This window comes from Embiotoca jacksoni, unplaced genomic scaffold, assembly GCF_022577435.1.
Source record: "Embiotoca jacksoni isolate LCO1_2020_lvr unplaced genomic scaffold, fEmbJac1.0.p SCAF_2, whole genome shotgun sequence".
NCBI classification, from domain to species: Eukaryota; Metazoa; Chordata; class Actinopteri; family Embiotocidae; genus Embiotoca; species Embiotoca jacksoni.
In genome coordinates, this window is record NW_027185340.1 from 996,246 (window position 1) to 1,011,862 (window position 15,617).

At 41.3% G+C, this 15,617-nt stretch overlaps 1 protein-coding gene across 2 annotated transcripts; it reads left to right on the forward strand.

Moving 5' to 3' along the window:
* Positions 1 to 54: 54 nt before the first annotated feature.
* Positions 55 to 15,578, forward strand: cers6 (ceramide synthase 6). 2 transcript variants are annotated; one of them, XM_069153767.1, is made up of 11 exons: positions 55 to 227; positions 1,229 to 1,334; positions 1,434 to 1,564; positions 6,842 to 6,899; positions 8,681 to 8,731; positions 8,826 to 8,918; positions 10,154 to 10,282; positions 11,818 to 11,924; positions 13,318 to 13,474; positions 13,651 to 13,674; positions 14,499 to 15,578. In XM_069153767.1, the coding sequence occupies exons 1-11, from the start codon at positions 58 to 60 to the stop codon at positions 14,655 to 14,657; spliced, it is 1,185 nt and encodes a 394-aa protein (XP_069009868.1). In that variant the 5' UTR covers positions 55 to 57; the 3' UTR covers positions 14,658 to 15,578. The 2 variants fall into 2 exon arrangements, with proteins under 2 accessions (XP_069009868.1, XP_069009869.1); XM_069153768.1 differs by lacking the exon at positions 13,651 to 13,674.
* The last annotated feature ends 39 nt before the right edge of the window (positions 15,579 to 15,617 follow it).

Here is a 15,617-nt window from a genome sequence, read left to right on the forward strand (position 1 = left end):
TCCGACCGGCCATCGAGTTCTGTTCCGACCCGGTCCCGGTGTGTCTGCTGCAGGGAGATGGCCGGTATTTTGGCGTGGTTCTGGAACGAGAGGTTCTGGCTCCCCCATAATGTAACCTGGGCTGACTTAAAAAACACAGATGAGGCAACGTTCCCGCAAGCCGAGGATCTCTATCTGGCATGTCCTCTCGCGTTCTGCATCTTTATGATACGGCTGGTTTTCGAAAGGTGGGTCTAAGGCACGTGCCTTGTTGTCCAGGTGGCTGTGATACGGTTTGTGATGTCGTTGAAATATTCCGGTGAATGATGCAGCACGCCCCGCTGTCCATGTTTGTCAGTCTGCTGCCTGAACAATGGCATCTTATCCGGTTGGCCCACAAATCACCACGGTTGATCATCCTTCTTTCTGCAGGCCTGCAGCGTTACGCGCTGTCTGCATTTGATGCATCTGTCAGTGCACACAAGTACCACGGTACCACATGGTACCTGGTACCATGTGGTACCGGTTGCACCGGTTGTACCGTGGTACCACGGTACCTGGCCAATCCAGCTAAACTGTCCTCTCAGCTCAAACTCAGATGTGAACAAAGCCTCTCGCTGAGACCAGACTCCCTTTAACTGACCTGAGCGTTGCTTTGTTCGGACTCCTGCTCCAGTTGTGCTGTGTTGCATGTTGCATCACCGTCTCTGACTCTTATTGCACAATCATGTGTGTACAGTAAGGCTCACAGCCATGACGGTCATCCAGTATGTGGGTCAGGAGCCTCACACAGAACAGTGGAGCTCATCTGGGAAACAAGCCCTCATGTTTAAACTACTGATGTTGGAAATCTGTAAGAGAATGTATACATTATATAGACCTACTATTAGTTTATATATCCACTCCATTACTTCCGCAGCCATTTGTGTATTTCCCCATCACACTTTGCCAAATAAGGAAGCTCTAAGTGTATTACCAACTGTGACCAGAAGTTTTCAGATATAAGATTAAATTATTATCGTTCTTCTTTTATTCTACGTGGACACTAAACTCCAACAATTCAAACACAAATGTTGTTCCTCGTGACAACCTGTTAGAGCTCTTGTGGTCACGTCCAAGCAGAACAAAAGAAGAACAAACAAACGCACGTGTCCAGCTGCAGGTAACTTCCCCGTGTGTCTGATCCCTGAATATAAGCAAACAAAGAACCGGCGCTGTGTTTGGTTTGACTGTTGTCTGTTCTTCGCAGGTTCATTGCAAGACCGTGTGCCATGGGCCTGAAGATCCAGGCCAACGGGCCTCAGAAAGCACAACCCAACGCCATCCTGGAGAAGGTTTTCACTGCTATAACCAAGGTAGTACACGTATTATCGACTGTGCTGTCATCCCTCTACTAATATGCACCTCAATGGAAGATACGTCTCACATACGGGGCGTTTTTTCTTTTCTTGCAGCACCCAGATGAGAGGAGGTTGGAGGGCCTGTCCAAGCAGCTGGACTGGGATGTGCGGACCATCCAGCGTTGGTTCAGACAACGGCGCAACCAGGAGAAGCCCAGCACTCTGGCCAGATTCTGTGAAAGCATGTAAGACAAACTGCATTTCACACGTCAAACACATTCCCAACATAGATTTAAGCCATTTTTTTCTCTGCTTGTAGTAGAATTGAAGTTTGTGCAGCATCAACTAAGGTACAGGGTTTCACGTTGCCTGAGTAATCCTTTACTGTGACCGTCATAGCTGCTTTACATGTGCCATCATACTTTATCATGGCTCGGTCGTGCAGGTGTTGCGAGGGCAGACGTATTCAAATAGGCTGCATCGTTGCATCAGGAATGATAAATAACTTCATCTGAACAAGTTTTGTGTTTCTGCAAGTTCCTTTTCATACCACATGGAAGTGAAAGTCAACTTTGTGGCTTCACAAAAACAACTTAAGTAAATGGAGGCGTTCATGTAAATAGGCTGTCGAGAAAAATGACCTTTAAAATCAGCAAACTGACACCAGGTTTTTTTTGTTTTTAAATGCTAAAACAATCAATTAATTCTCAAAGTAGAGGCTAATTGATTCCATGTTGATTAACCAATTAATTATCAACAAAAAAAGAAGCAGCAATGTTGATATGGTCCTTCAGCTGCTCATCTGCTGCCACTGCAGTTTTTGATCACCGTCACTGTAAATGAAATGACTTGTAAAGAAGCTACATGAACGCCGGCACTGCTGTGGGATCGTAGTTAAATGTGTCCCGATGCAAATCAACGAACCCACTCGGTCTGTAATAGAGACCTGGATAATCTGCAGCAAAGCATGTCATCAGGGAGATTGTAGTTACTTAGCAGTGGGATGCTAAAGGCCAACGAGCGAGTGTCACTGTCAGAGCAGAGTCATGTCCGACACCAGCGGAGCAAATCTGGCAGTTGGAGCCACAGAGAGCTTCACATCCGCCGATCCGCCCGAAGCTGCTGCTCACTCACGACTGATGAGACCGCTGGACTCCTGCTGCAGCCTCAGAGAGGAATCTGAAACACAAAACATGCTTTCTCCTACACACCAAAACACTCGTACTCCTCTGGAAGTATGTATGAACATGCTCAGCTGGCATTCCCTCTGTTTAAGCAACAAATGTGCCAAAGCTGTTACTTGCATTCGGCATAATAGACGACGTCGGGCTTCACCAGTTCGTCCAGGATGTGTGTCCGTTGCCGACAGTGCAGTTCTCCGAGCGGAGCTGGCTTCGGTCCTTCCAGCAGGGATTGTGCTCTAATTAAGCCCTCATGCACAGCTGCTGCACACTGATAGCACTCTTTGTCTGTCGGTCGTCAGGACGGCTGATCTGTTGTCTGTTCTGTTCATTATGCAAACGCAGAGTAGGTAGCAGCAGACACATTCGGTCTGGAAATAATGAAGACTCTGCATGCAGTCTGTTTACCAGCTATTGTCACTGACTCTCTTTTTCTCCCAGATACACAGCAGAACAAGCATCCAAACAAGTTCAAGTATTGATTTTGTTTTAGCCAGAAAGTACAAAAACTGAACTCTTTGAGAAATAGAAACAAATGGGAAATAACTCAGGAGCCCTCGTGATGATTTAAGACGGGTGTTTGTACCGTGGAGCCGTTCCTGTCTCCAGTTGTTGGTTCGGACAGGCAGCGGCCGAGCACGCTTCCACGGCCTCAGCAGCTCCGCTAAAAGGAAATGAGTTTTAACTAAACTCTCTTATAAGTTACAAGTACTTCCTTTAGTAACAGTATATATTACAACCATGGGCAATGGATCTTCTTCAGCTTTTTAGAAATGCACTAATTCTTAACTTAATCCCCTTAATTTTTAAGAGTTAGATGAGAAGATTAACGACTACTTTCATTTCTGTATGCTGGATATGAAGCTGCCACCACTAGTCGGTGAGCTCAGCTCACCACAAACACTCGAAACAGGTGAACAGCCAATCTGGCAAAAAAAAATTAAAAAAGCAGAAAATATTAATCTATTCCTTTTTAAAAGTTTTTAAAAGGTGGGTGGTCATTTCAATTATGCTTCGCTTCAGTTCTCTTCAAATTTTATAACTAAAAACATCTCATTTCTATTTTCTGGACTGTTAATGCCCTCTTGGTGTCTTAATTTCTCTATCCTTGTCTTAACTTCCAAAGATCAAATTTGATTGAATGCTTAAAAATTAATATGTATTTAAACTCCACAGAAATACACCAATAATAGATGCTGAGACTACAATTATCCTCATTACTGCTCTTCCTCTAACCGATGTGTAGGTGTATGATTTTCATACCCTTCAACCAACACACCTCCCCAGAAGCAGCTCGTCAGACACCGAGCTGACAGGTAATGAGCACGTTGGTGCTCAGCAGATGTTTATAGGACATCTGAGAGATGAGACGCTCCCGAGAGGACAACCACACCCGCTTCTTTCCGAAGATTACTCGCCATCTTTTGGCTCCACGTTAAAATAACTAACTGTTAACAAGCATTTTAATTTGGGCAAATTCAAATCAAAGCTAGTAATTCAAACAAGTAGACAAATATAAAAACGCAGAAGGCTCAGCGATTACTGCCTGAAGACTAACAGACGTGTTACTGCTGATTAAATGGAGAGAGAGAACAAGGCTTCCTCACAGTTGAACTTTGAAAATGCTTCATGGCTCCTTGTTGCTTCATGTTGAACTATATGAACACAAACAGTTGCATCCAGCTGTGAGAAGTGACAGAGTTAAATTAAATCAGCCAGCATGGCCTGCTTTTTATTATTTTATTCCAACACTGGGCACGACATGCAGAATAAAGCCATCCTCATTACTACGGTTTTGATTGAATTAAATTCCCCCCCCAACAATTATTTCCTCCCTCAAGCATTGTCCCGAATTAAACAGGTACATTTGGTTGAATAGTGAACAGGGGATCTGTCCACAGTTTAATCAGATGTTGTGACCAATTTATTGATGTATGATTAAGCAATTATGAAAGGATGGTGCATGTTTTATAGCCCATTACATAAGCTCACTCTTTTTGTGTCTATAAACTAGTTTATAGGTTGTTTACGGAACAAGTTTATCATAAAAGATGAACAGAATTGCTGTTATCCAGCACTGATTAATTAGCTGCTGTTATATTGAATGCAGTAAATGAACAGCAGCTCTGAAATGATTAAATGAAAATCCTGTCACCTTTGTTTATAACCCGTCATTACCAACTCTGAATTTGAAAAAGCGTAACTCACAACGACAAAAAACAATCTGTCTGACTTCAGAATATAATCTGTTGAAGGGGAGCCGTCGTGAGTCATTGTGATTGCACATGTACATAGCGGCGATTCAACAGCACTTGATAAACCCTCTTGCGGGCTTGATGAAGCAGTTGCCATGCAACCGTCTTCACTGTGTGCCAGGTAGACTCGTCCAGGTAATTTGGTTTTACAATACTGTTGATCGAGCACAAAAAGCAGTTCACGACGGCTTCCGCTGGCCACGTGTTAGCATGCTGATTATTTCTCTCATCTTTATTGAAGACACACACCTGAACATCTTGAGCAAATATCCACACCGAAGCCGTCAGTGACAAGCTGTGCTCTTTCTGAGGTTTCGTGTTGATTTCGAGGGCCGTGGCTGTCACACTGCTTGATTTGAGGTCAGCTGGAACAACCACGCTGCACAAGTTTTAAAGTATGCAGAAGCGTGTCTCACATGGCAGGTTGTTCAGCTTCTGTCACACCATCGCTGGATGTTTTCTTCCACGTCACAGAAAGCAAGCTTCGTTTTGTTTCTCTGTTTGAATTGATGAAGGTCGCAAGTGTATCAAATATTAATACGATACACATACATGTACATGTACACATATCTTTGCATTTCGGCTTCTGTCTATTCTACAGTAACCACAGTGGATATTATAAAGTATAGGCTGAAGATGATAAACAGTATTTTCATTGTCACGTTTGCAGAATGCCACTACTACAAATCTTATTCACATTTCTAAAAATTCCCTTTAATAACTTCACTTGACGTCCTGACGTGCACAAAAAAGTTGTGATATTCCCTAAAATCAAAGATTTGTTTTTAAAATTTTGCTAAAAATACAACGTTCTTAAGAGCTCTGATGAAGCTGCCGGTGTCTTACAGCCCGATGACCTCACTCCAACAGCTGGGCAGAAAGGCACTTCGGTTAATAAGTCTACTGCGAGATCACAATGACATGCCAGGAAATACAAAATTATGATTCGAGTCATTGCTGCTGTTCTGTGTGTAAATTGCACACAGTCCTTCTCTCCATCTGGAAACACACAGATCAAACCTTCAACTGTGTGATGGCTTCAGCTGTAAACATACTGCATATACTGTGTGTGTGTGTGTGTGTGTGTGTGTGTGTGTGTGTGTGTGTGTGTGTGTGTGTGTGTGTGTGTGTGTGTGTGTGTGTGTGTGTGTTGTGATGGTCCAGGTGAGGAGAGTCCCAGGCTGAAAGACACATGATTTTGTCTAATGCAACGTCCACAGTTATGTGGACAGGAGCCTGCACGTCTTAAATCCTTCCTCCCACATGCTGACTGATATGAGTAGCGTATAAATTCACATCTGCGTGCTCGGCAAGTCTTTGATCACTGATGTGTCAGCTGAAGTTTCTTCCCCATCAGCTGAGAGTCAGACCTCATGATCACTTTCCCGACCGTTGTGTGGCTGTAAATGATGTGCCGGGTTGTGTAACGCACACAGGAAGGAGGGTTGGGACTGGACAGAGTGAGTGTCCTCGGCTCCTCTCCACTGTTCTCACTGATTCACCAGACTGCAGAATTGGGAAAGTGAGAGGAACTCACAACACTTCAAATTTCTGATTAGAGGCGTGACGGCTGCACAGTGTGTCGCACCAAGAGACAGAACTCCACAGCTAGTACACAGCACAAGTTGTATTCATTTAGATGTCCTCTGGTAATGTTTGTACTTTGGGATGAATCGTAGTTGTATGACTTCAGGATATTAAGCAGCTGCATAGAAACTGCTTTGATTAAAACACCACTCTCTCTCTCATCAATTATCATGAATCCAAAATTAAAGCATAGAGCCTCTTTTTGATTCTGGAAAAAAAGAGAAATCACTTTGGGAAAAGAAAAAAGGAGTAAATGGAAATAATTACAAATCCACTGCACAGCTGAGGTCTACTGTATTTCACACTTGCAATTTCAAGGTAGGATTCCTCCAGACGTGACCGACCAAATCCACTAAATCCACCTCCATTACCCCCACGATTGTTAAAGTTATGGCCCCAAAAAAAAGTTACGGTTGCAAATTAATGAAAGCTTATTTGCTTAAAGGTAAAGTTGTCAATTGTTATGTTTATATTAATTATGTTATTTTATTTATTTCAGGTGGAGATTTACATTTTATCTTTACATATTCACCTATGGAGTGCGTTTCCTTAAAAAGGTAAGTTTCTTAATCACAAAGTAGTATTGGCCTGAAGTTATAACTTAAAATTAAAATACGACGATACGGTGAGGTTCAGAGATTTTGGAGGTAAAATGGATATTCAAATGTAGGCAACTAATTTTATAAAAGATATTTGTCATAAAACATAGTTCGTAAGTATCTTTCAAGGAAATCAGAGGTAACAGACAAATGCAAATGCTCCCAATTGTGAATAAGAGCATCTATTAAATCAGGGTTTCGTGTCGTATGTGGCATTCTGCAATAATTAGTATTTCCTTAATACTGCTGGAAGTCAGTTTTCATATGTAGGCGACTATCATTGGGGCCGTCTAATAATGGTACGATTAAAGAAAAATCCCTGGTAATAAGTGAGATGAAGCTACGAAAGCGATTCAAGTTTAAGGGATTTTATCCAAATTGTGTAACAGATATAAGTTAGAAAATGTTTATTGTATGCTCTTAAATGATATAACACAAAACCTAAAACTACTTACAGCTCTGTGCCTTTTCATTTAAAGGCTGCAGGTAAAAACTCAGCATGCACAAACAAAATATGTTCTTATTGCAGTTTTCTGGCTCATTTAAACAAATTACATTTAATTTAATAAATGTATGCTCAGTTAAAGACATTTAAATATATGATTTAAAGGTAGCTTCATCAAATAAAATCACATGAATTTTTTATTATCTGTGAAATATAACAAACTCAATTACTACGAATTTTTAATTCAGGCGATAACTCCAGTTTGACCAAATATGTAGTTATTGTTTGTTTTTTTGCTTTGTAGGGCAGAATAATTACCGAATGGCAGCTTGTTTTACCAAACAATGAACTAAAGTACTGGGATTGAGCTTCCATACCCATCGGGAGGATGTCATCCGATATCCACTGTGTTCTGGCACTAGCTCAGAGTAAAAATGAGTTTCAGCCACTAATACTAACTACAGCATTGTAACCTGTCTAACAAACATAACGCCAATGCTATATTCATATTGAACATTCTCATACTAAACGTCTCCTTTTCAAAGTGCTTATTACCTTTGAAGAGTTGCACCAGTGTGCCTGTTTGTAAAAAGCAGTGTGTAGTTGAAGGACTGAGGTGATCAGAGCATCCCAGTACTCCCAGTAAAAAACACTGTCCTGGTTTAGAAGGCTACAAATTCCAGCAGGCACTGAGGTTACTGAGGAATTCATGGTGACGGGTCAGTTAACTAAATATCCCTGAAATATGTGTCTGAGACGGTTTAATATAGCCTATTTCTTACATTTATGAAAACACGTAAACGAACACAAACACAGCTCTCATTGAGACGGACTCGGGGAAGAATTCTCAGAGACAGAAGTCGCATGACAAAGCAAGTGAAAATAGTTCCCTCCCTGGCAGGCGCCGCTGCCTCTGTGGGATTTATTAATAGAGCAGGTCTGGAGAGGAGACGTAAACGTAGTCACGGTGATGGGTCACTGTTTGCTTATAACACATTTTTTAGTATCACAGTTACCATTTCTCTTCTCATGTTATCGTCATCATTCAGGATTTAGCAGAACGTGTACTGAAATGAAGTATTCAACGATTATTTAATAAACTTAGGCCACAATGACAAAGCCTTGGACTTCTTTTCTTCATGAGAATGGTTTTCTCTCTACATTCTCTACTATAACATCTTATCTCTATAAACTCAGTCATAGTTTTACAATATTTTGCATTCCAGAATATAATGTAGTTTTATTTGTTAAAAGGTTGAAAATGATGACGAGTCCCTGTTTTTGTTTTCTGCAGACTCCTTGGTTGTGGAACACTAAAGAGTGCTGGTACAACTACCCTTACCAGGTAAACACATCATCAGTAATCCTGATACAGCATTGACAAAGTTATTACTTCTCAAATATCTATTTTAACCCCGCTGCTTTATGTGTTCATGCAGCCACTGACCGTGGACATCCATTACTACTATATACTGGAGCTGTCTTTCTACCTGTCGTTACTCTTTTCCCAATTCACAGACATCAGGAGAAAGGTAGGAATGACTGCAAGTCACACGAGTCATAAATCACGCCTTTCAAAAAACATGAGTTATGTATTAACCAGCAGACTGTAACATCCACTTTAACCAAGATAAAGCAGGTCTCATGAACTTTATATTCATAACAAAGAAACTTTCTACTCGACATACTCTTCGCTTATTGTGCTATTAATATGGTTTTAAAGGTCCAGCTTGGTCCGTGTTTGTACGAACTAAAATTCAGTATTAGTTCGTCTAAACATTCATAATGGTCTTTGGCCGACTTCATCCCATTTCATCTATTTTTTTTTTTACGTAAAACACTTTTGGTTCATTATTGATCCGTTTGCATGCCTTTCAGCCGTGACCTCACTCCTGTCTCCCGTCCAACCTCAGCTCCGCCCTCTCCACAACACACTCCACCCACAGCAGCTCCCATGATGCCGTGCTGTGTATGCCTTCACTCTGTCATCTCTTTGTTGACTGTTGGCATGTTGTCTGTTTTTGTTTCTCCTTTCAGTTTTTTCATGCACAGCACTACACTGAGGAGGTCCTCTGCATCCCCTGCCAATTCCAGTATGTTCCCCCTTGCACACTCTTGCCTTGCTTCCATTCTGTATCTTGCATCATTACTCTTCCTTCTCATATTCCCTTTCATTCACTCGCCGTTCTGGACCGGTTCTGGCTGCTTTGAGCTGCCGTCCTGAGACATTTCAGAAGCTAAAGATTTTCTGGAGGCGTGCTTCCCCCCGTCTGCAGCCTTCTTCACCTGGAGCTCTATCCAAGGCTATCCCAAACCGATTGGCTCACCAAAAAGGGACCTCTGCTTAACCGTCATATTTTCATTGTTTAGCATCAGCAGTAATCGCTGTTCACGTTGAGCTGTCCTTTAGTTTTGATTTCCAGGGAAGGAGCTTGTTTGGTTTTTTTGCTTCCTTTTATCAAAAAACACTTGTATCATGACACGTTACATGGAGTCCTTCACACTGTGATACAGCTTTGTTTACTTATTTGAAGAAAGTGAATGTTCCTCTACTTCTAATTTACAAGTATTTGTAGATCATTTTATCACCGTTTGATGAGGAGTAACACACAAGACGCTACTTCGACAACACTACAGCAGTACGGTGTCCATACATGCTCGGACACTGAGGGTGTATTTACTACTTTTATTTGTATAAGTGGTGATAGGTGACGTTTTAAAAGTACTTTCTGTAGTTTAAAATTGTCCTTGTCAACTGTGTCCCCAGGATTTCCTGATCATGTTCCTGCACCACGTGGCAACAATCTCCCTCATCATATTTTCCTACGTGAACAACATGGCTCGAGTGGGAACTCTGGTCATGTGTCTCCATGATGCAGCCGACGTCATGATAGAGGTGAGGATGGTCTGTGGGTGGACAGTTTGAAATGAACATGCTCATTCTTCTCTTTCTCTACATTTGAACACAGTTCTTATATTATAGACTTTTTCTTTCAATGTTGCACTTGTGTTGCACATTTTTACATCATGATTTTAACTGTATATTGCTGCATTATATTTCTCTATATTTCTGTCATGACTTAACGAGACAGTTACCCATTTTTGTTCCTCAGGCTTTTGTTCTTCAGCACATTCAATCTGAAATAAATAGCTGGAAACTACATTAAAGTGCAAAATACTTCAGCTTGAGTGGGTTTACGTCAATATTAAAAGATGTGTGCAATAGAGCACTTTTAACCCAACCGAAATTCAAGCGTCAAAAAGAATTTATCTACTAAATGGAAGCTGTGTGTCCTTTAATGTAAGTTTATGCACAAAAGAGCACATTGATTGAGAGCCAGAACAAGGAGGTGCACGTGGAGAAGACAGCAACCGAGTAGACTGCGGAGCAGATGTGGATGACAGAAGATCTTTTGCATGGTGAAGAACAACTCCTTTATGACAGCACTGCAAGTCAAGAGAACTCTTCAGGATGAAGGTGTACGCGTTGAACAGACACTTCACCACAAGATTCAAACCCCGAAAAAACAGAAAGGCCGGGTTGCAGTTCACAAACACACAAAAAGAAACCAACAGAGTTTCGGAGCAAAGTCACATGGGCTGATGAATTATTGCTGGTTTCTACCACTCGGTCTCTACCTCTGCCTTCAGCAGACCGACAACAAGCAAAACCTGAAGATGCCTGCAGCGAAGGCGAAAGAATTACTGGAGAAGAACAACAAAGTGTCTGCTGGTGTCTGTGGGTGGAAGATTTTCCACAAAATAGAACATATGATGGTATTGTTAGACTTTTTTTTTCTGCCCACTGGAGACCGTCCCAAGAAAAACACCCCATAGATCTTTGGTGTAAACAGCTCATTACGGGCCACAGTTACGTTTGAAAGTCAAACAACCTTCAGTGGTTGTATAAATGATGACCATCTGATGTCCTGGAGAACTGGAGCAGTTAAGATGACGCTTATATAACGTGAGGTTTTCATTGTTTGGAAGAAGCTGGTTGGGTGAAATGTTGGATACTTTGGGTGCAGGAGATTTCTGTTTGCTTACCGTTTCTGAGCCGTGACAGCTTTTTAAAAATGCGTCCACTGTTACCGTGACGACAACGGCTGGAAAATGTTAAAGACGAGTGAAAACTGCATATCGTCGTACGGGTTGGAGCATGTGTTGGTCCAATACTGCCCATAACTTTGGGCACTGGCGCAGCTCTTTCCACATCGATGTAAACCTACACAAACTAACACTGAGGCTCAGTACTTCAATCTACTATCAACCATTTTATTTCATATTCAGTGTGCTGAAGCAGAGCCAGAAATGTTCCAAAAATGTGTGTGTATGCTAGAAATACTGGAAACTAAAGCTTTTTAATAACTATATTGTTGGAAATATTTGAAACACTTAATTTTTTTTTATTTTTTTTTTTTCATAACCCAGGCTGCCAAGATGGCCAACTACGCCAAATGTCAGATACTGTGCAACCTACTGTTTGCAATGTTTGCAATTCTCTTCATAAGTTCCAGGCTGGGAGTTTACCCCATCTGGTAAGTGCTGTTCCCTGTCCTGTGTACCATAGCTAGCATCCTTCTGATGGCTGACCTCAGTGCAGAAGTGTTAGCCGGTCGCTCTCAGGCTGAGAGGCCGTGAAACAGTTCAAAACAACAACTGTGCAGCACATTTCAGCAGTTCAGCCCTGAAAAAGCATTTCAGCGCCATGAAAATATCACTGCCTTTGTTTCCTTTCTTCTTCCACAACGATTTGCAGTTCAGACAGATCTCTGTGAATTTTGTTGCTAAGTAATAGTTACTATGGATACAACAGCTTTAACCTCTCAAAGAAAGCAAAACAATACAGCAAATGAAAAGCACATCATAATGGTTGTTATTTTAGTGTTGCAAATAGTGTTTAGAGTTTACTAGATGGTCAAATCATCCGAGATTTCCACTTGTAAATGTGTTACTTTTAGGTTTTATATTTACCTTGAATTTATTGAGTATTTCAGGTTATAGCAAATTTATCCAAATTTCTGAAGTGAGAGTGGAAGCAGGTATAAATATTTGCTTAACATTTAAAAGTGAAATTACAGTAACTGTGGGATACCGATGACAGTATAAAGGGCTTTTCTGGTTACGTTTTCAGACCACAAATCAATTTCAGCCCTTGAAAGTGTGCAGACCAGAAAACACGCAGTCCTCAGCAGCAGCATTATCGGGCCTTTCACTATCAGGCGGCTGCAGTTATCTGCTTTTTATTCAAGACACCATCGATTGTTGATCAGCACAAAAAAAAAAATCCTATTTTGAGCCTCGAGACTCAAGTTTGTTGTTTTTGATGATTAAAGTCTTTCTGCAAAAAAGCATTTGAGAAAATCAGAGGTTTTTGGATCTGCCTGCAGCATTTAGGGCATTTTTTAAGCTTTCATCCAGGACCCCACTGTTCTCACTGTAAGACGATGATCCAACACTACAGTTTAGTCAGCCCCCACCACGCTGGTATTAAAGTTGTCATTACTGTAAAGCTGTTGCCATGGCTTCTGTAACTGGAGGATGATTCAGAGAGTTGCCCCGGGGATAAATTTAACTCATCCTTGAAATTTTGATTGTATGTCACGTAAAGTCAGGCGACACGCTGCTATTTCTTCTCTATTAGCAGGTTTAAGTTTTATTGCTGCCCATATATTGAGCTATAAACAAAATGCTATTTCATATACACACATCTGTTTATGCTACAAACACACTGTTAAAGACCAGGTGTGCCATGAAAAACAAAGCTGAAGCTGAGCCTGCCTCATTTCTCACCTCTGGCTTGTCTGCCTTTGTGTATCTGCACCATCAGAGCATATAGTTCCTCCGCACTAAGTGATTTATTCCTTGTGGATTTCTCATGAATTTTATCCAAGTTAATTATCTCTTTCTCTCCCTCTGTTGCTATGGAAGGATTTTAAATACCACTTTGTTTGAGAGTTGGGAGGTCGTAGGGCCCTACCCATCCTGGTGGGTCTTCAATCTGCTCCTGATGCTGCTGCAGCTTCTCCACTCCTTCTGGTCCTACCTCATAGTGAAGACAGCATGCAGAGCCATCTCCAAAGGAAAGGTGAGTCACTACACTCAGCTCCTCTTTCCAGTCCCTTTGCATAATCCTTCCATTTATACCTGCTGTTGCATAATAGGGTGTTTTGCTGCTATTGCATCTATAAATACTGTGTAGTGTTTTCAGTAGCCGCTTTTAACTTTCCCTTTATTCTCTTTGCTAACCTGCAACCCTCAAAGGTGGGAAAATGGAATCCACTACATGTAAGTAGCATTAAAGGGTGACGGCTCCATCGACATGCTGTCCTACATTTTGTTTTGCCTCGTATCTCTAGCAGCCATGTCATCGATTGTCTTTGTTAAAGTTTGGATTGTCAATCAGCTTGAACCTAATGATTCTACTTTTAGCTGTTCAAATGGAGTTGCACCAGTTGTGATAAAATCCTTCATCTGATCAGTCCACCACTTTTTGTCCAGTTTTTAATAGATGCATGTAAGCTTAATTTCAAAACGAATGGAGCAGCTTTCAACCAATCGGCATCAACCACCGTAAAACTCTCCCACAGCTGCAACTACATTCAGAGAAAAAACACTCGACTTCAACGTCGTTCAACATCATGACCGAACGTTCATGTTAACAAGGTTTCCAGACGATAATTACAGAAAAACAAAAGTGAAGCTGTGAGTGAGTCTGCTGGAGTCGAGCTACGGTGCGTCAGATAGATTATTTCATCGTTGAAAAACTACTCGCCAAAATTTTGGTTATCAACACTGGTTCCAGTTTTTCCACTGAACATCTCTGTTTTGGACTTTTATGAAGATACAAAAAGCTGTAAGAGGCTCTGAGAAATTGCAACGGACATTTTCTGCCATTTTTGAAAACCAAACAGGCAATCAGAAGTCTCCATGTTTGCAAATAGATTTCATGGCTTTTTGCCCATACTGATGAGAAGACCACTTCCTGTTTCCATATGCAAAACCCGTTTGTAACATCGTCCTGCATGGCTGCCACAGATAATGAGACAAATAAGAATTTTAATGGAAAAATTGTAATCTCCAGCCATCCTTTTTCTTTTTTATTACTGCAGGTGTCTAAAAATGACCGCAGCGACATCGAGTCCAGCTCTGACGAGGACGACAGCCCACCACCCAATCAGAAGCACCACAACAGCGCCACCAACGGGACCAACAAAAATCACGGAACCAACGGCTACGCGACGGGAGCGCTATATCCTGACGAACACTGACCAAGTTAGATATCAGAACAGTGGAGCCATGCTACAGACACCATCCATTTATCAGTGTGTGTGTGTGTGTGTGTGTGTGTGTGTGTGTGTGTGTGTGTGTGTGTGTGTGTGTGTGTGTGTGTGTGTGTGTGTGTGTGTGTGCGTGTGTGTGTGTGTGTGTGTGTGTGTGTGTGTATTTGAGTGTATGGTGGAGACATGAACAACATCACCTGCCTGGAAGTTCTTGATAGATTTATGTGAATGCAGTTTTGTTATTAATTCATTACTAATTTCTTGGAGCAATTTACTGTCTTCATCTAAATATTTGCATCAAACTGCACTCAGTGAAACATCAAAGCTCTCCTATCAGTACAATCGACTCTGTTTAGCCAATGAATGAAAGCATTCTGCTCGATGGTGTAAGCATGCTACTTTAACATCCGGTGGTCTGGCATACTGGGGGTGAGTTTTCTCCTATGTTTGTGTCTTTCTATGTTATTTATTATTTTATAAATATGTTTACAGGTTGTAGTCAGACATCTTTTCTACATTGATGTCAGAGTTGTCTTGACAATCTTGAACAGCACCTGTTTTCTTCCCACATCACACATCATTAAAACGAGTGTTAGTAAAATGCTGAAGACCTGGGTTTACGTTTAATGCTACACCCCCAAAGATTTGCCAGAACGGTGATTAAGTTTGTCTTCACTCACAAACGGTTGTGAAATTTACTCACATTTTGAACTCCAAACATTCTCCACTCAAACTGTATATGAGATGTCAACAACAGTATTAAGTTTGTGCATCGGATATGGCTCAAGGCCCCTATTGAAGTATTCTGGTACATTTCTGGTAAGCATTACATTAACGGCCAACGGTCCTCTTATGAGGCAGACACGAGTTGTTTGAATTATTAAATAAAAAAAACATGACGGTTGCAAATATGTGTTGGTCTGTTGAATAAGTTGAATCAGTAAGAGG

Excerpts from the sequence above, each read along its gene's own strand:
- cers6 (XM_069153767.1), top strand. The coding sequence starts at position 58 with ATGGCCGGTATTTTGGCGTGGTTCTGGAACGAGAGGTTCTGGCTCCCC. Across the intron at positions 13,475-13,650 it reads GAGCCATCTCCAAAGGAAAG|GTGGGAAAATGGAATCCACT; the intron begins GTGAGTCACTAC and ends CAACCCTCAAAG. Across the intron at positions 13,675-14,498 it reads GAAAATGGAATCCACTACAT|GTGTCTAAAAATGACCGCAG; the intron begins GTAAGTAGCATT and ends TTATTACTGCAG.